At 38.8% G+C, this 18,568-nt stretch overlaps 1 protein-coding gene across 3 annotated transcripts in view; it reads left to right on the plus strand.

The window, feature by feature from the left end:
* The first annotated feature begins 1,275 nt into the window (after positions 1-1,275).
* The window catches only part of ZFP14 (ZFP14 zinc finger protein), a 56,075-nt gene continuing 38,782 nt past the window's right edge, over positions 1,276-18,568 (plus strand). Inside the window, exons 1-4 of one of the 3 annotated variants that reach the window (XM_037155274.2) lie at positions 1,276-1,338; positions 1,494-1,631; positions 6,520-6,592; positions 9,531-9,657. In XM_037155274.2, the coding sequence (XP_037011169.1) occupies positions 6,584-6,592; positions 9,531-9,657 (136 nt within the window). In that variant the 5' untranslated portion in view covers positions 1,276-1,338; positions 1,494-1,631; positions 6,520-6,583. The other 2 variants (XM_037155273.2, XM_053666704.1) reach the window with 2 other exon arrangements.

Below are 18,568 nucleotides of genomic sequence, written 5' to 3' on the forward strand. Positions count from 1 at the left end.
GCAACAATGGAAACAGCCAACATGCCTGCTTACAAGTCTCTCCACGACACCCATCAGGGCACTTTCCCACACGAGCTTTCTCAGTTCCATGTTTCTGATCTGTATGAAGTGTCCATGGCCACGCACATTAGTGGCATCTCCAACACATGATGAAGACTGTCTTTTGGTTTCGAAGATGGTGGCAGAAGCAAGGACATGGGCTCCTGGTCAGTCATCTCCTGAACATATCTCAAGACCGACCAGCTGCCACCAAAATTCATTAAGCTTGAAGAAAGCAGAATACAAACTACTGCCTCCTGAAGGGACCTCCCTGCATCAGAGGAACAGCCGGCCAGCCGGCCACCCTCAGTCCTGTCAATGACATGGTAGAGCTGGGCGCGAAGCGCACTGCAGTCACGATTGCTCCGCAGAAAATGATGGTGCCAATTCTTGGGATTAGTTAACAAGGACAGGACAGCAAAAAATGCAGCTTCTTGGACAAATCTGTCAATATCTTGATCTTGAACTACTGGGAAGCCTTCAGAACTGTTAGAAATAAATGTTGTTTACACTACCCAGTTAATGATAATTTTTTATAGCAGCCCAAACGAAGATAGTGATATCTGTCATTTTAATTTGCAGTTTCCTAATGAAAAATGTTGTTGAGCATATTTTCACAGGCTGATTTACATCTGTATGTCTTCTAGGTAAGATGTGTGCTCAAAGCTTTAACCCATTTTTCAAACGGTTTATTTTCTTATTTTTGAGTTTTAAGAGTTCTTTATATATTCTGGATTCAAATTATATAGCTATGTATTTGCAGATATTTTCTTCTAGTCAATGGTTTCTCTTTTCATGCTTTTAACCGTGTTTTTTACGCGGGGAAAGTTTTTAAGTTTTAGTGAAGTTTAACATTTTTTTAAAAACAGACCGTTCTTTTGGTATTGTATCTAAAAACTCACAAACCCCAAGTCACACAGATTTTCTCTAAAGGTTTTGTAGTTTTGTTTTACATATTTAGGGCTAATTTTGGATTAAAGTGTAACGTCTGTGTGCCTAACACAAATCATGTGTTAGCTTCCTGCTGGAGCCAAGGCTATTTTCTCAACCCTGGTAGGGCTTTCTTCAGAGACCAGTACAACCCTGAGATTGCTGACGGTAGTGAGTTCCCTCCCGGACAGCCTTAAAGCCCCTCCCCTGCCAGCTCATTTGCAAGTGCTGGCGCTAGGCCCCGCCAATGCTAACTCCCGGCAGTCCTTTGGGGGCGGAGACCAGGCACTCCATACCAGAGACTACATTTCCCACAGGCCTCTTGCGCATAGTTGTCTAAGGGCTTCCTTGCTGGTGTCTTCTGAAGCCGTGAGTTGGTCGTGGACATTGAGGAAATAAGCTCAGGGGCGGTGCGGGGACAGCGGGCCTTGGCATATTTGTGAACCGTGTTGCAGTCATTATAGAGTTTGTGACGGTAACTGGGCCCTGGGAGTCCTGATCCGTCCTTTGCCCTTCCGCTTCAGGACCGCACAGATCCAGTGGCTCAGAATGGCTCTCTGGTAAATGTATGAACTCCAGAGTGAAGGCCGCCTTCAAAAAGATGCAGACCTGAGATCAACGCAGATAAAAGAACCATAGCTTAACCAGGACTTCCTCCCAAGGTAAGTGCCTAGAACTCAGAGTCAGAGTCCAGCCCTGGTCTTTGCACTCTGGCCTTTCTGATACTAGGAAGTGTCAACCTTACCCCAGGCTCCCAGATTTCCATAGGCTTAAATGTGTGGTGGATGTTGGGAACAAATGTAGGAGCAAGGCTGTTAGCCAGCCTGGGCTGAGCTCCAAGAAAGGCTCAATGACTCCAGATTCCCATTTCCTTCCCCAAATCTGCTGATTTTTAGGAAAGGGGAGAGAAAGGAGGATATGTATCATATATATAATTTATATATAATCTATTGATATAAGTCAATAGATACATATTCCTCTTGAGGTGAGTTTTGGGTTTCCCTTTGTTCCATGAAATGTAATTTTTATTTTTCCAGACATGGGAATATTTGCTTTTGTAAAAAGGGAAAGTCAAGTTGGACTCCAAAGAGAAAAACCAGCCCTATCATTAATCAGGCTGGGAGAGTAGAGACAGATAAAGCCAGATGCAAAATTAGGAAATATTGGAAAGGAGAAGGCACTGGGTGTTATTTAGACTGGTGGTGTTAGACCTGACCTTGGTTCAGCAACCTTGGTACCTGAGTTCTGGTTAAGAAAGAATTAAGAGCCAAGACTCCACTATAAGAGAAAGTTTATTTAGAAAGTCCCAGAGATAGAAGTAGTGAACTGTAGAAGAAATGGGCTCTGGAAACAAGTTACAGAGGCAAAAAATGGGGGCCATTTGGGTTTAGGAGAAAGAGTAAAGGAAAACATGGGAGATAAAGGGAAAGGCTCAAGGGTGCCCCATAGAGTGAGCCAAGGGTCCTCTGTCTTGAGGACCCCCATCTGGAGGTCTTAGGGGAGCGTCCTCATAGAACATTTACCAGGTTTCCACATGTGTCCTTTCAAGGTCATGGTCTCTACTGATTGGTCCATGCCATGGCAGGGGTCATCAGTCAATATGTCAATCATGGTGTTGCTTGTCTGTTTTTTTTTTTTTTCTTTTCTGGGTCTGGAGCTGAAACATATCTGAGGCCTAGATGTATTTGATACAGGTCAGAGCTTCATTGTCCTGGGGGCTTAATGCTTATGGGCTATTCTCCAGCCCCCTTGTTGGTTCCCCCTCTAAGGGAGTGTAAGCTGCATGAGTAGCAGCATGCCAATGAAGAAAAGGCCAGGAAAGGGTCCAAACCACATGACTGGTGATATGAAAGGAAAGAGGGTGTTAACTGAATGACAAGTGATATTCTTGGGGATGAGAGGTTACCCTGTGGGCAAGGTCCTTGTTTTCCTAGTTTTGCCTATTGTTAGGTACCTGGAGCTTTTGCCATGGTGACCTTTTGTACCTGGCTCATCATCCTTGCTCTGCTCCTGGCTGTCTAACTGTCTACCACATACTCAAGACTTGCAGCAATTGTAAAATGCCATAATGACCTTCTTTCTTTCCACTCTGCTATTTTTATTTTATTGCTGGAGATACTCAATTGCTAAACTACTCTTGTTTTATTGTAATGTTCAACCTCCAATTAATACCTGTTTCTACTCTCTTCTCAGAGATAGCAAACATTCCAGAAATATTCCCCTCTTCCTCAGAACCCTTCAGTTGGTATTCAGCCCTTTACAAGAGAGTCTCTCCTTCTCTCTCTCTCCTCCATCACATTCCAATAGTTTCTGTGGAATTTCCTCCCTGTCTTGAGTAAATAAGTGTGCCTGTATAGGATTGTTCCATGTAGTCCAGGGGCATCCAATCTTTTGGCCTCTCTAGGCCACACTGGAAAAAGAAGAGTTATATTGGGCTATGCATTAAATACATTGTGAGGTGTAATCACACACACAAAAAATCTCATAATGTTTTAAGTAAATTTATGATTTTCTGTTGGACTGCATTCACAGCCATCTCTAAATTGTAGCGTTTAGCTGGTAAGGCTTTACACCTGAACTATCTATTGACCTGAATCTTTCCCTCTCCTACTCAAGTAGGTATTCACAGGAACATTTGGCAATCATTTAATTTCTCCTGTTAGCTGCTGCTTTCTAGACTGTTGAATGGTGTGCAAGCAAGGCTAACTGCAGAGCTTTACTGTGTAGGCTGTGATTTGTTGAGATGAGTTTAGTTAGACTCATACTAGGTGGCTTTGATCTTCCCCACTGCCCTAAGGTCAAAGCAGGAGATGTGATCAGTGACAGGGTCTTCTGCTTTTGAGGCTTTTAACAAATGTTGATTTGATTTGGTGGTTTTTAGTGGAGGTCTGTGTTAATAAGGAAGGGGTTATTAGTAGAAGAGAAGCAAAAACATTAGTAGAAGTTTGAGAAGAGGTTTGAAGTTTTGGACACCATGAATTTGTTTCAGGCTACATATTTATGTGGTTTTAAGCGAAGCAGTTTAGTATAGTCTCAATAGTATGGGCTATGGAACTAAATTACCAGAGTTCTAATCCTAAACCTGTCACTTAGAAATGGGTGAATTTGGGGCAATTTATTTCATCTCTTGGTACCACAGTTCCTTCATCTGTAAGAGAGGGATAATGATAGAGCCTACTATGTAGGATTGCTATGAGTAAATGAAACAATGTGTAAAGTTCTCAGGTAATGCTTGAGACATGTAAGTGCTCAGTAGATTTAGTTACTACTATTATGTTGTAATTTCATATTTTTTCTTCTCACCCAAACCCAAATCCAAAAATTGTGAGGATTTTGCCACATTTACTTTGTCCATTCACATACCCCACCTTTTGTAAACTCTTGTTAATCAGGAGGAATTGCCTGTCAACACAAAGCTTTGAAACTTAATAGTTAGCATTGTAAGAGCAGGGCTGAGAAGCTCATTTTTTATGGAAAAAAGTCGCCTTTAATAGTTATAGGAAGAAGAGTATATAGGATTCTTCATATATAGCTTCCCTTTATTAAATTTTTATTTGCTACTTTTAAGTGCTTTATATATATTTTTAATCCACATAACAACCCTTTTATACAGAACTATAATTATTACCATTTTCCATAGGAAGAAACTAAGGCTGAAAAATTAAGTAACACATCAAAGATCACACAGTTAATACCTATCAGAGCTGATATTTATATCCTGGAAGTCTGACAGCAAAGCCTATATTAGTAATTACAACAGTATACCAAGTCTCATCCTTACGTATACTTAAAAATTCTTCTTTTCTTAATAATCCATCATGATGGAAGAGATACTAACCTGATGTCAGCAAGCACTGTCGAGCTATGTCCAGTTATGCTGAGGCTACAGAGTTTCTGTGGAGGGAAATGGATTTTATACAGTAAGATTTATACTGTAAAATTTTTAACTTTAGTGATATTCTATGGCAAATTAGACTAGTAGGACAAGAAGATTCAGCATCTGTTGTAGGGCTTCATAGGTATCTTAGCCCAAAGGATTGGGTCAGAAGATGTGAAAGGAGGCAGCCATAATACTGCAATCAGTTCTTAAAAAACATCAGTCTAGGTCTTTTGTCATTCTTTCTAGATAGTATTCCAACATACATGAGCAAATTAAATCATATAGTTGGTTCATAAATTGGAAGCTGAAATTTAAAAGTCACTCAGGAAAAATAGCTGTTTTTAGAGAATGCTAAGCTCTTTTCTTAATTTAACAGAAGATGGGAAGAAAACCTTGAACTGGGAAAGTCTTTTTTTTTTTTTTTGAGTATTTGTGTAGGTTAGCTCACTCTATATTTAATATGGTGATGAGTATCACTGGCTGTGACTGTAAATATTTTAACTGGTACTTCTAGGCATATGTGTGATTTTTTTTCTGTCAGAATAGTTTAATGCCACATGTGTTGTTTTTGAACACAGCACCTTTACCCATTGCATCAAACCTGTGCCAACATCATCACTTTTTAATATTTGCATGATTTTCAGTTTAACAATTTCTCCAATTATATTTGTTTCCACTTTCATTCATCATAAACCATATCTGTCAGCATACTTCTGCAGATATCTTTATGAATTCAGCCACTGTAAGAGACTTTTTTTTGTTGCTTTAACACACATCATCTTACTTGGTAGTGAAGTTTAGTATCTTTTGAAAGGTTATTTCTATTTTATAGTTAATTTCTCTTGCTTAGGTTTCTCTCAGTAAATTGGAAATCCTAGTCTTCAGAGGCAAAAATTAAAGTTGAAAGATGGCTTTTTAGTTAAAGAAATGTGGAGTCAAAACAAAACAAAACTCTGGCATCTAAGAACTGAATTTGAACAAATTATTTGAGCCCTGAGCATCAGTATCCTTTTGAATGGAGAGAAGAACTACATTGCAGAACAGTGCTGAGGATCAATGAGTAGTGTGTATAATACCTTCATCAAATCAAAGTTCTCAATGTCTGTTAGTTTTTGACTAACTGCAGTTGTCATAATGGCAAAGGATGTCAGGGTATGAGAAGTCCTGACTGGGAAACAGTAGTGAGTTGCCCTGGCTGGACAAAGGCAGCTTTACAATGGCGGGAACTTCCAGGCTCATTCTGTGTGGTTTTTAGTCTTTGTTTAGTAAGTTAAGGCAGAATCCTGGGGCTCAAAGGAGGTTCTCTTTGATTGATATGGTCCTTTTGTGGCCCCGAGAAGCTATGCTAGAGGGAGAAGGAACTGCTCAGGACACATCTGAGTGCTCTCATGTCAGGACCACATTGCCAGATGGGGAACTAGTCAGAAATCATTCAGAAATTTCTGTTGTTCTACACCAAGTTCAGCATTGTTCATCGGGTTTCTTCAGGGTTTGGATTTCTTCATGCTCTCTAAATTTTTCTCCAGTTTATGTGGGTATAAGATCAGTATGGGTATAGTGGTATGGAATAGTTTGGAAGCAGGAGTGGCAGGGAAAAAAGCTTATATTAACAAGTAATTTTGGGGGCTCTGAGACACATATGGTTTCATGTCTTCTTTCTCTTTTTCTAGATTTGTCTTCTCTGGACTTTGCAGTTCTCTAACAGGAATCTTGAGGACTGACGAGTTTGAAACCATGGCCCATGTAAGTTGATGTTTCTTTCTCTCTTTTTAGATATTTAGATATTGTCAATTACCAAGTCATACATACATACTAATTTCTTATCCTGAAGTTTCCTTTTTAACAGAACTCCATCCAAGAACCTGCACTAGTTTCTCTCCTTCCTGTGAGTGTTGGGGACAAATAGTCCAGTATCCTCTCCATGCACTCCTTTTCCCCCCATTTATGTAGGCCATCTCCTATCTACAGAATCTGTCAAGAACTATGAGGGTACAAAAGCTTGATAAAAATTCAGGCATTTTGTGCACAATATTCACCCTGTTAATACTTCCCAGTTGAACAAGCTTTTGATTGTAATACTTAAACTTCAGAGAAAGTATATTTCTCTGAGTACAAGGATTTTAGTCTAGTTTTATGTAGGAAAAATTTATATCCCCAACACACAATTTGACATTTTAAAAGAGTTTTTGAACTTTTTATTGATAGTGTATATAGAGAAAAATGCACAAGTTGTAAGTGTATAACTAAATGAACTTTTAAAAATTGAGTACATTTATGCCTCCAGCCTTCAGGTCAAGAAAGAGAATATTTCTAGCACTTCAGATGTCCCCCTTTTCACTACTCCATACCTACCCAATCCAAATGTAACTTCTATCTTGATCTAAAATATCCTAAATTAATTTTGGCTATTTTTAAAACTTTATATATGTGAAATTGTATAGTTCAATGCAACATTTTTAAACAAAAAGCAATGTGCAGCAAGTCTCGTTTTATTCCAAATACAAATGATGGACTATCAGAACCATCTGCAGATGTTTTTAAATGCATGCAAATATTATTAAAGGGGATGTGTATATCTGGTGCTGCTGATTAATAAAGAAGACATCAGAGCATCGTAATATAAATCATTCCTGCCATAATGTTCGTTAGAAATGCATTTTAATAATGTATTTCGCATGTAGCTCTTGTTTTTGCCTAGTATAAAATGAGTTCCTAAAAATATGGAAGAATTGTCAAGAGAACTATGGAGAAACAAAAAAATCAAGTGAGAAAAATGAGTTCCATAAAAAGAGATAGTGAAAATACTAAAGCCAAAGTACCCCTGCACTGACCCTTGTATACTATACATAATTCTGTACTGAGAAGATATAGGAAAGTAGGTGAGGGGTTGAAATTGATGTGTAATGCAATCTAATTATTTGATTTAAAGTGATGGGAAAATAGGTACCTAGTCAATAATGTAGTGTTAAAATGGATTATTGATATTAAGCAGGAGATCATAGTTTTAGACTCTCCTTAAAGATCTATGTTTTGATGGAGAATTTTATCCTATTTGACATTTATAGGGAAAACTCCAAACTTCTCCACAGATTTCTGTCTCCCCAGGACATAAAATGAGATTTACATTGGCTAGTCTCAGTCTCTGCATTTGTTGAGACCTTATGGTACGTGAGGCTTTTATGATTGTACTGCCTTGATATCTTTATCAAATCTCTGAAGTCCTAACCACGAGTTCTGATCTCACAAGCTATATCTGCCATCCAGCAGAAAAAACTCCCTGCCTGGCTAGTTCCCATATCAGGCCCATCAGCACCCCTCCTAGTCCTTAATGTGTGAGTTGTACTCCCCTGCCAGTCTTCAGAATTATTCATACAAGCTCATCACATCTTTCTGCAGGAACCAAGGAACACCTCACCCTCTTTTTACTACCTCTTATAGACTTTGTTTAGTCACTTTATTCCTGAATGTAACCCCTGTGTGGTCCTACATGACATTTGGTGTCCTCCTCCCCTGGGCTGTGAGTATGTGACTAAGAAACTACTGGCAATCCCGTCTCCCTGGTGTCAGGTATTCAGCCATCTCATGCTATCTAGGGCAAAGGTTTCCCCTCTTTTCTTTCAGTGGATGAATAGGATTGATCAGAACAGGACTGCAAATAGAAAGCTCACGGATCATTGTGTAGTTTTATGGGATGTTCTAGTCTAGAGCAGGGTTTCTTAACCTTGGAACTATTCATATTCTGAGCCAGAGAATCTTTTATTTTAGGGAAGTGTCCTCTGCATTGTAGGATATCTAAAGTTATCCCTGTCCTCTACCAATTAGATGCCTGTAACACTTACACCTCTTCCCGTAGCTTATGCATCAAAATTTTATCCAGACGTGGCCAGGTATCTTCTGGGTAGTAAAATCACTCCTCATTAAAAACCATTGGTCCAAAGTGATATCTTCACAATTCACTATCCTGTAACTCAGGAATGAGGAAAGGTGGTCAGTTAGAGGCAATGGATGATAAGGAATAAAAAGTTATTCAGTTGCATAAATAAATATTAGATGATATAGACTTTGATATTTGAGAAAGACTTTTGAAATTGTGTTCAATGAAAACATCTAAACAGAAAAAAGATTGAATTTCATATATTTAACATGTGGACAACCATGTACCAAAATTTTTTAAGTTTACTAAAAAATTGGTCATAACTGGGAAAGTGATTATATACAGTTTGACTTATGATGAACTTGAGTCTGTGTTCTTAGAGATCTTCTACTATATTCAGGAGAAATTGTTATCAATATTTTTCATGATTATTCAGAGGAAAAAAAAAGGTAGAAGACCTCATATTTCTTTAGAATTTGTGGTGGAGATACAGCTTACAGAAGTCTGTGTGTACTGTTTTGTTTTATTGGGACTTTTGAGGGTTATTTTATTCATTTCCAGATATATGTGGTTAAAATTTAATCTTATCTGTAGCCACAGGGTTATTCAAGAGATGTAGTACTCTGCTTGAGGGATACTAATTTTCTTTCTCCTATGCATGTCATAAGTTTTCAGCCCTACCGTATTTGCTGCTATGTGGCTAGTTCTCGGCAGTGAAATCCTTGATATCATATCTTTCCATTAAAAAAAAGACTTTACTTATTTTCACAAATAATGCATGAGGGTTTTTTTTGTTTTTTTTTTTAGGATTCAGTGACATTCGGGGATGTAGCCATAGACTTCTCACAGGAAGAATGGGAATTTCTGGATGCAGCTCAGAGGGACTTATATAGGAATGTAATGTGGGAGAATTATAGCAACTTTATTTCACTAGGTAAGTTTATTTATTCCAAATTATACTGGCATTCTCTACTGTCAATTTCCAGACTGTGCTTTGAGAAACTAGATAAATTCTGTCTCTCTGTTCCAAAGGAATGGTGCAAGCTTTGTTAGGTTGGAAATAGGCCCCTCCATTCATCACTCCCATCATGCTAGGTCCTTCAGATTTTCTTCAGGTTTTGTACTTTTCTTGTTTCTTTAATATCCAAGAGGATGTATTTGAATTCTGAATTGCTAGAAACCAGATTTCACATTGTATTTGAGCTTAAAAATAATGTAGATGCTTAACACTCATTTTTTAAAAAAAGATTTTATTTATTTTTAGAGAGTGGGGAGGGAGAGAGAAAGAGAGGTAGAAACATCAACTGTGCTACCTCCTGCATGCCCCCAGCTGGGGACCTGGCTGGTAAGCCAGGTATGTGCCCAGACTGGGAATCAAACCAGAGATCTTTCGATTCACAGGCCAATGCTCAGTCCACTGAGCCACCTAGCCAGGGCTAATACTCATTTCTAATCCACCTATAAAACTTCCTGGCTGGTGTAGCTCAGTGGATTGAGCTCGGGCCTGCAAACCAAAGGATAGCGGTTCCTTTCCCAGTCAGGGCACATGCCAGGGTTGCAGGCCAGTTCCCAGCAGGGGACACATGAGAGGCAACCATACACTGATATTTCTCTCCCTCTCTCCTTCCCTTCCCCTCTAAAGATAAATAAATAAATAAATCTTTTTTAAAAATCCACCTGTAAGGAGAATTCCTAGAGAAGGGGGTTCTGAATCGCTCTAAAAATCAGAGCCTATTGAACTTTTATAATATGAGATGGATCCACTCATTTAATGCTCACTTCATTTAATGCTCAGTTAAATATTTACATGCATTCTGTTTCTTAGACACTTAATTCTACCTACTTTGTAATTGAAAGTTAAAAATCTAAGGACTTTTCCTTATAACATTGAATGAGTATTCTAAAAAGGTTATGAGAATGTCATAGGAAGCCTCTTATTCTCCTCTTAGCAAAATTGTATTAATAAAAGTTAATACCTAGTACACATACATTGTATGTATATGCACATATATAACTATTCTAAGCATTGTATATCATTAATTCTCCCAACTCTATGAGGAATATACTATTTTTATCCTCATTTCTGATGATAAAACTTAGGCATGAAACACAGCAACAAATGTAGTATGTGAACCCAGGCAGTCTGAATCCAGATTTTGTTACTGAACCATTACACAAGACTGCCACTCAACAGAGCTTGTGTCAGTTTAAATCATATTAGGCCTGTTTTTAATGATCTGGTTTCTATTCTTGTGGTTCTGAGGTTATCTTAATGTATTCTTCAACTTCTTGCATTTCTTTGCTCTTAGACTTGATAAAATATCATTTTGGCCTAGAGTTCATTATAAATTTAACCAAATCTGAATCTAAGGACATTTGGGCTCATAATTTCATGTCATATTTTTCTATTAAGCAGGACTCTTCATTTCTAACTAGATGTGATTACATTATTGGATGAAGGAAAGGAGCCAGGAAGGGTTATGAGGGAAAGGACAAGAAGACACTACCTTGGTGAGTGAGGCTTAGCAGGCATGGGAAAGTCATTACTTAAGGTAATAGCCAAACAGGTTAGGCTAAAGGCACAACCTTTTGTTGTTTTTGTGGACTTTTCCATTGCTTGTGGGGGGAAAGCCTGAGTCCTAAAAAACAAATTAAAATCTTTTAAGCCTAGACTAACAAAGAAACTTTGTTACACCTCTTTTTTCTTGTCTCTCGTATTTCTCTCCCATTTCAAAGAGAAGAACTATTCTTAGTAGAAGAAAAAATAACAAATATAAAAGCTGAAATCAACAAAATAAAAAAAGAAATAGAGAAAATTAATAAAGCCAAAGTTAATTTCTTTAAAAGATCAGCAAAGTTGTTAAACAGTAAACATGACTAATCAAGAGGAAAAGAAAACATAAATTACTGTCAGGAATGATAGAGAGGTTTTCAGTTCAAATCCTATAGCCATTAAAAGAATAATAAGAGAATACCATGGATAACTTTCTACTAGTGAATTTGACAGATTAGGTGAAATTGAAAAATTCCTTGAAAAATAAAACTTACTAGAACTAACACATGATCAAAAAACACATATAGAAAATCTTTATATTTGTTAAAGTAATTAAGTTAATTTTATTGCCACATATTCCTTTGTGGAAATATTTCCACAAAGAAAATGTCAGGCCCTGACAGTTTTACTGGTGAATTCTATTAAATATTTAAGAAATTAAAGCAGTATTACACACATTTCTGTAGAAAAGGAAAGAGCAACCTCCAACTCATTTTATGAGACCACATAACTCTTATATAAAGATTTACAAAAACCCCCAAATCACAAGCCCATATCCTTTATGAACATAGATATAAAAATTTAACAAAATATTACCAAATTGGATTCAGGTAATGGCTATTACCTTAAGTAATGACTTTCCCATGCCTGCTAAGCCTCACTCACCAAGGTAGTGTCTTCTTGTCCTTTCCCTCATAACCCTTCCTGGCTCCTTTCCTTCATCCAATAATGTAATCACATCTAGTTAGAAATGAAGAGTCCTGCTTAATAGAAAAATATGACATGAAATTATGAGCCCAAATGTCCTTAGATTCAGATTTGGTTAAATTTATAATGAACTCTAGGCCAAAATGATATTTTATCAAGTCTAAGTCATAAAAATAATGATCTAGTAGGGTTTATCCCAGAAATGCAAGCTTGGTTTAATATTAAAAATTTAATCAGTGTAATTCTGTCTTCCTCTTATAAGACCACCAGTTATATCTGCTTAGTAGTTTATTCTTATGACTTTATTTAACCTAAATTACAATGTAAAAGCACCATCTTCAACTACAGTTACATTGGGGATTAAGATTTCAATGTGTGAATTTTGGGGGAGGACACAATTCAGTTCATAGCAATATCTATATATGATCTAATTTCTTTACAACTTCTATTTTGATTATTTGATTTATATATTTAATTTTCTAAAAATATAGTTATTATTCATTTACCAAATACTTGAGTGCTCTGTACCATAGACACTAGTGGAACTGTTGTGAACAGGAGTGATAGGCCACAGGAGTCGTGTTGTTGCTTACGATTCCATTTTAATAGGAATAAGGACATTACATAAACTAGTAAATGAATAAATATTGTTAGGTAGTGACAGTATTATTAAGAAAAGTGAGAATATAATAATATAATATTTTATGTCAGTTAATATATGTCAACACAACTATGTCAACAACCCACAATTAAAAAAAGGCTCATAAAAACAGAACATTATATTATCACCATTATGCAATAAAGATATTGAGTATCATAACAAAAAGTGAGAAGACAGGGGAATAGAAATTGGCTTTTTGAGCAGGTGATATATGAGTGGTGACATGAAAAAAGAGGTCAGGCCATAAGAATATCTAGGTCAAGAGCAGTCCTGATAGAACACCAAATGCCGAGGCCTTGGATTGGGTGACAGAAGCCCTGTATGTCTGAGGAACAGCAAGAAGGCCAGGATGATGCAGATGATTATTCAAAAGGTAAGTGAAAAGTAGAATAACAAGATGAATTCAGAAAGTCAGGCAAGGGCTGTAACATGTAAAGGTGTATTTATTATAGGGGAAAGCATGAGACTTTTAAGTGGGATAGAAGTCAATTGGAGATTTTTGAGAAGAGGAATGACATGAGTTGATAATTATTGTCTTATAATTATTATAACATTGGAGAATAGATTGAATAGAGGCAAGATGGGCAGTAAGAAGACCAATTAGTAGCCTATTTCATTTGTCACACTAGAGGATGATAGTAGTTTTGGTTAGAATGGTAGTGTTACAGAAACCCCCACCCCTCCAAACTAGATTCTGTTATTATGGTTTCTTTTTGCCCACCACCAATAAAAACTGTGCCTCTCAATGCCAGAGTTTGGTAAAAAGGAAAGGAACTATTTATTCAAAAGTTATACAGGTTCAGAATAGTGGCAGAATGTCACCATTAAATCCCAAAGTGCCTTTAAAAAACCAACAAATACCCACACAATCTTGCCTCCCCTCTCCAAACCAGGTCAGTCAGGGGTACTATATCTCAGGAAAAGAATATAGAAGTCCATAGCTTGGCTAGGCCCCCTTCTTAATATAAAACCACGTGGCACTTCCTCATGGTGGGCCAGTGGGAGCCCATCTGCATTCTTTCAAATTGTGTGGCCAAGGCCCTGCACTGCTGCTACCTGGTCAAAAGGCTTCTCCTTCCCCAGCTGCATGGTCAAGAGTGAGCCCCCTCTCCACTCCAAAACCCATGGTTAAACTGCATGGGTTTAAATCCTGGCACAAATTTTCCTCTGTAATCTCATTTCCAACTCCTCCCACCCTGGGTTACACCTGCCAGTAGTCAGATTTCTTCTGCCTTTCTTAGCTGCCATTGTTAGTCCAGCCCTGTGTGGTTCCTTCAAGCTCCATCTCTCTGGTTCTGAGCAGGCACAGCTTTAAACATTACTAAAACACTGGCCAAGTTCTTCAGATATGCAAAGTAGCTCCTATTGGCCATCTCTGTGTCCTCTTTGGAGAAATGTCTCTTCAGGCCCTATGCCCATTTTTCAATTGGATTATTTGGAGTTTTTTGGTGTTGAGTCGTATTGCTTCTTTATAAATTCTGGATATTAATCTATTGTCAGATGTATCATTGATGAATTTGTTCTTCCTTTAGTGGGATGTTGGTTTATTTATTTTTAAACATGGAATGGCTCTACATTTATTTATATTTTATTGTGTATGCTGTTACAGTTGCACCAAATTTTCCCCATTTGTTCCTCATTACCCAGCCACCACCACTCCATCAGGCAATCCCCACACCGTTGTCTATTTTCATGTATCCTGCATGTATGTTTCTCGGCTGCTCTATTCCACATACTGTACTTTACATCCCCATGACTATTCTGTAACTACCAATTTGTAACTGTGATTCTTAAACCCTTTACCTTTTTCTTTTTATTTTTTAAATATACTTTAGTGATTATGCTATTATAGTTGTCCCATATTTTTCCTCCCTTTTATTTCCCTCTGCCCTGTAACCCCATCCTACCATTATTCTCCCACCTTAGGTCATGTCCATGGGTCATACATATAAGTTCTGTGGCTTCTCCATTTCCTATACTATTCTTAACCTCCCCCTGTCTGTTTTGTACCTACCATTTATGCTTCTTATTCCCTGTATCTATTCCCCCATTCTGCTCCCTCCCCCTCCCTGCCAGTAATCCTCCATGTGATCACTATTTCTGTGAATCTGTTTCTGTTCTAGTTGTTTGCTTAGTTCATTTAAATTATTTTTAACTTTTTTATTGATTATGCCTTTACATTTGCTCTATTCCCCCCTCCATTCCCCTCCACCCTGCATACCCCTCCCCCACCATTTCCCCCTTTAGTTCATGAACACGTGTCTCAAATTCTTTAGATTCTGTATTTCCCCTGCTATTATTACCCTCCCCCTATCTATTTTCTATCTACTGTCTATGCTACTTATTTTCTGTACCTTCTCCCCTCTTCCCCTCCTCCCACTCCCCTGTTGCTAACACTCCATGAGATCTTCATTTCTATGATTCTGCTCCTGATCTAGCTGTCCTCTTAGTTTGCTTTTGTTTTAGGTGTGGTTCTTAATAACTGTGAGTTTGCTGTCCTTTCACTGTTCATCTTTTTTATCTTCTTTTTCTTAGGTAAGTCCCTTTAACATTTCATATAATAAGGGCTTGGTGATGATGAACTCCTTGAATTTGGTCTTATCTGAGAAGCACTTTATCTGTCCTTCCATTCTAAATGAAAACTTTGCTGGGTAGAGCAATCTTGGTTGTAGTCTTTGGTTTTCATGACTTGGAATACCTCTTTCCAGCCCCTTCTTGCCTGTAAGGTCTCTTTTGAGAAATCTGCTGACAGTCTGATGGGAACTCCTTTGTAGGTGACTGTCCCCTTAGCTCTTGCTGCTTCTAGGATTCTCTCCTTCATTTTAATCTTGGCTAATGTAATGATGATGTGCCTTGGTGTGTTCCTTCTTGGGTCCAACTTCTTTGGGACTCTCTGAGCTTCCTGGATTTCTTGGAAGTCTATTTCCTTTGCCAGCTTGGGGAAATTCTCCTCTATTATTTGTTCAAATAAGTTTTCCACTGGTGGCTGTGCCTTTCCCCCTTCTGGTACCCCTATAATTCGGATGTTGGAACGTTTAAAGATGTCCTGGAGGTTCCTAAGCTTCTCCTCATTTTTCTGAATTCTTATTTCTTCATTCTTTTCTGTTTGATCATTTTTTTCTTCCTTCTGGTCCACTCCCTTGGTTTGAGTCCCAATTTTCTTTCCATTATTATTGGTTTCCTTTGTATTACCATTCATTTCAATTAGTTTAGCTTCCATATGTTTCTCTAATTTGTGACTAAAATCAACCAGTTCTGTAAGGATCCTGATAACCAGTGTTTTGAACTGTGCATCTGAAAGACTGGCTATTTCTTCATGGCTTAGATCTATCGGTTCTGGGGCTCTGAGTTGTCCTAGAGCCATTTTTGGTCTATTCGTGCTGTTAAGTAAGCAGAGCGAAGCCTTAGTTGTTTACCAGGACGGGGAGACCCCGTCGCTGGTTTGTGACGCTGTGTGTGGGGGCGTGGTCAGAGAGGGAGCAATGGCGGTCCTCTCCGCTAGCCCAGCCCGTCCAGTCACACCACACGCCTCGGGCTTGTTTATCCGCTCGGAATTGTGCGAGGCTGCTGCCCCGTGCAGGCTTCCCTTCTCACTGGTTTCTCTGCAGGTAAATGCGCAACCGACCCGCCCCGCCTCTTCCCTGTGCGCTCCTGTAGCTAGCTCGCTCACGATCAGCACTTTTGGCTGCTTGCGTGCTCACCGCGCACCACCCGGGAATTTTTTCTAGCTAACCTGTTCCGCTGCTGGCTTCACTCCTCGTACCAGTCCAGCTGAGTATCTAGTTGTCCTTTGGACTCCGTATTGTCGATTTTCCGTGTGGCTTGGTTGTGACTGCTGTTAAAAATAGTTTTGCTTAGATTTGGTTGTGCACAGAGGCAAGGTGGTTCCTCCACCTACGTCTCCATCTTAGCGGAAGTCCCTAAATTTTTTTTTAGGTTCAGTTGTTGATAGTTGTGAGTTTGTTGTCATTTTACTGTTCCTATTTTTTTATCTTCTTTTTCTTAGTAACTCCCTTTCACATTCCAAATAAGGGCTTGGTGATGATGAGCTGCTTTAACTTGACCTTATCTGGGTAGCACTTTATCTGCCCTCCCATTCTATATAATAGCTTTGCTGGATAGAATTATCTTGGATAGAGGTTCTTGCCTTTCATGACTCCAAATACTTCTTTCCAGCCCCTTTTTGGCTGCAAGGTTTTTTTTTCCTTGAGAAATCATCTGATAGGATTATGGGAATTTCTTGGTAGGTAACTGTCTCCTTTTCTCTGGTTGCTTTTAAGATTCTCTCCTTATCTTTAATCCTGGCTAATATAATTATGGTGTGCCTTGTTGTGTGCTTCCTGGGTCCAACTTCATTGGGACCCCCTGAGCTTCCTGGACTTCCTGGAAGTCTATTTCCTTTACTGGATTGGGGAATTTCTCCTTCATCATGTTTTCAAATAAGTTTTCAATTTCTTGCTCTTCCTTTTCTCCTTCTGGCACCCTTATGATTCAGATGTTGGGACATTTAAAGTTGTCCTTGAAGTTCGTAAGACTCTCCTTGTTTTTTTGAATTCTTGTTTCTTCACTCTATTTGGGCGGAATGTTTATTTCTTCCTTCTGCTCCAAACCATTGATTTGAGTCCCAGTTTCCTTCTCGTCACTGTTGGTTCCCTGTATATTTTCCTTTATTTCACTTTTCATAGCCTTCACTTTTTCCTCTAATTTGTGATCCATACTCAACCATTTGTGTGAGCATCCTGATTACCTGTGGTTTGGACTGTGCATCCAATAGGTTGTCTATCTCTTCATTGCTTAGTTGTATTTTTTCTGGAACTTTGATCTGTTCTTTCATTCGGGCTGTATTTTTTTTGTCTCAGTGCACCCATTACATAGCATGGGGTGGAGCCTTAGTTATTTGCTAGGGTAGGTCAACTCAGGTCACTGAGTTGTAACTCTGTGTATGGAGGAGGGGTCTGAGAGGGAACAATGCCACTTGCTTGACTCTCGGCTGGCTTTCAGTAACTTCCCCTGCCACCCACAAGCAAGTGGGGCCTTTGTGGTGGTGATTCCCAGGTAGTGGTTTTGTGTACATTCTAGGACCTGGTGGGTCTCTCTAGTGTACTTTCCTGTGAGCCTGGAGTTTCTCCTACCACCACAACCCCCACAGGTTTTTTAAGTCAGAGGTTTTGAGGCTTTATTTCCCTGCACTGGAACCCTGGGTTGTGCAGTCTGTCTTGCTCTCCAGTTGTTCTTCCTAGTTTATCCACACACTAATGTGAAACTGCACACTCCACCAGCACCTGCCTTGCCTGGTCTGCCAGCCACCACCTCCCTTGCCCTGGTACTCCAGCTATTGCTTTACTGTGAGCCCTTTCCACCCTGGCTTCCTGTCTTCATCCCTCCTACCTATCTGGATGAATGTTTCTTTAAGTCCTTGTCAGACTTTCATACAGTTCAATTTTCTGGCAGTTCTGGTTATTTTTTGTTTTTAAATTTGTTATTGTCCTTTTGGTTGTATGAGGAGGCAAAGTGTATCTGCCTATGCCTCTATCTTGGCAGAAGTCTCCCCTTGACCTTTTTCATTCATCTTTCTGATCCTTCTCCCATCTGGCAATCATCAACGTGCTCTGTTTCTATTCTGCTTATTTGTTTGTTTCTTAGATTCAGTATTGATACGTATGTATTTATTGCTATTGTACATATTTTTTATTTCCTTCATCT

Source organism: Artibeus jamaicensis, unplaced genomic scaffold (genome assembly GCF_021234435.1).
Source record: "Artibeus jamaicensis isolate MK-2021 breed Jamaican fruit bat unplaced genomic scaffold, CSHL_Jam_final contig_464, whole genome shotgun sequence".
Taxonomy (NCBI): Eukaryota; Metazoa; Chordata; class Mammalia; order Chiroptera; family Phyllostomidae; genus Artibeus; species Artibeus jamaicensis.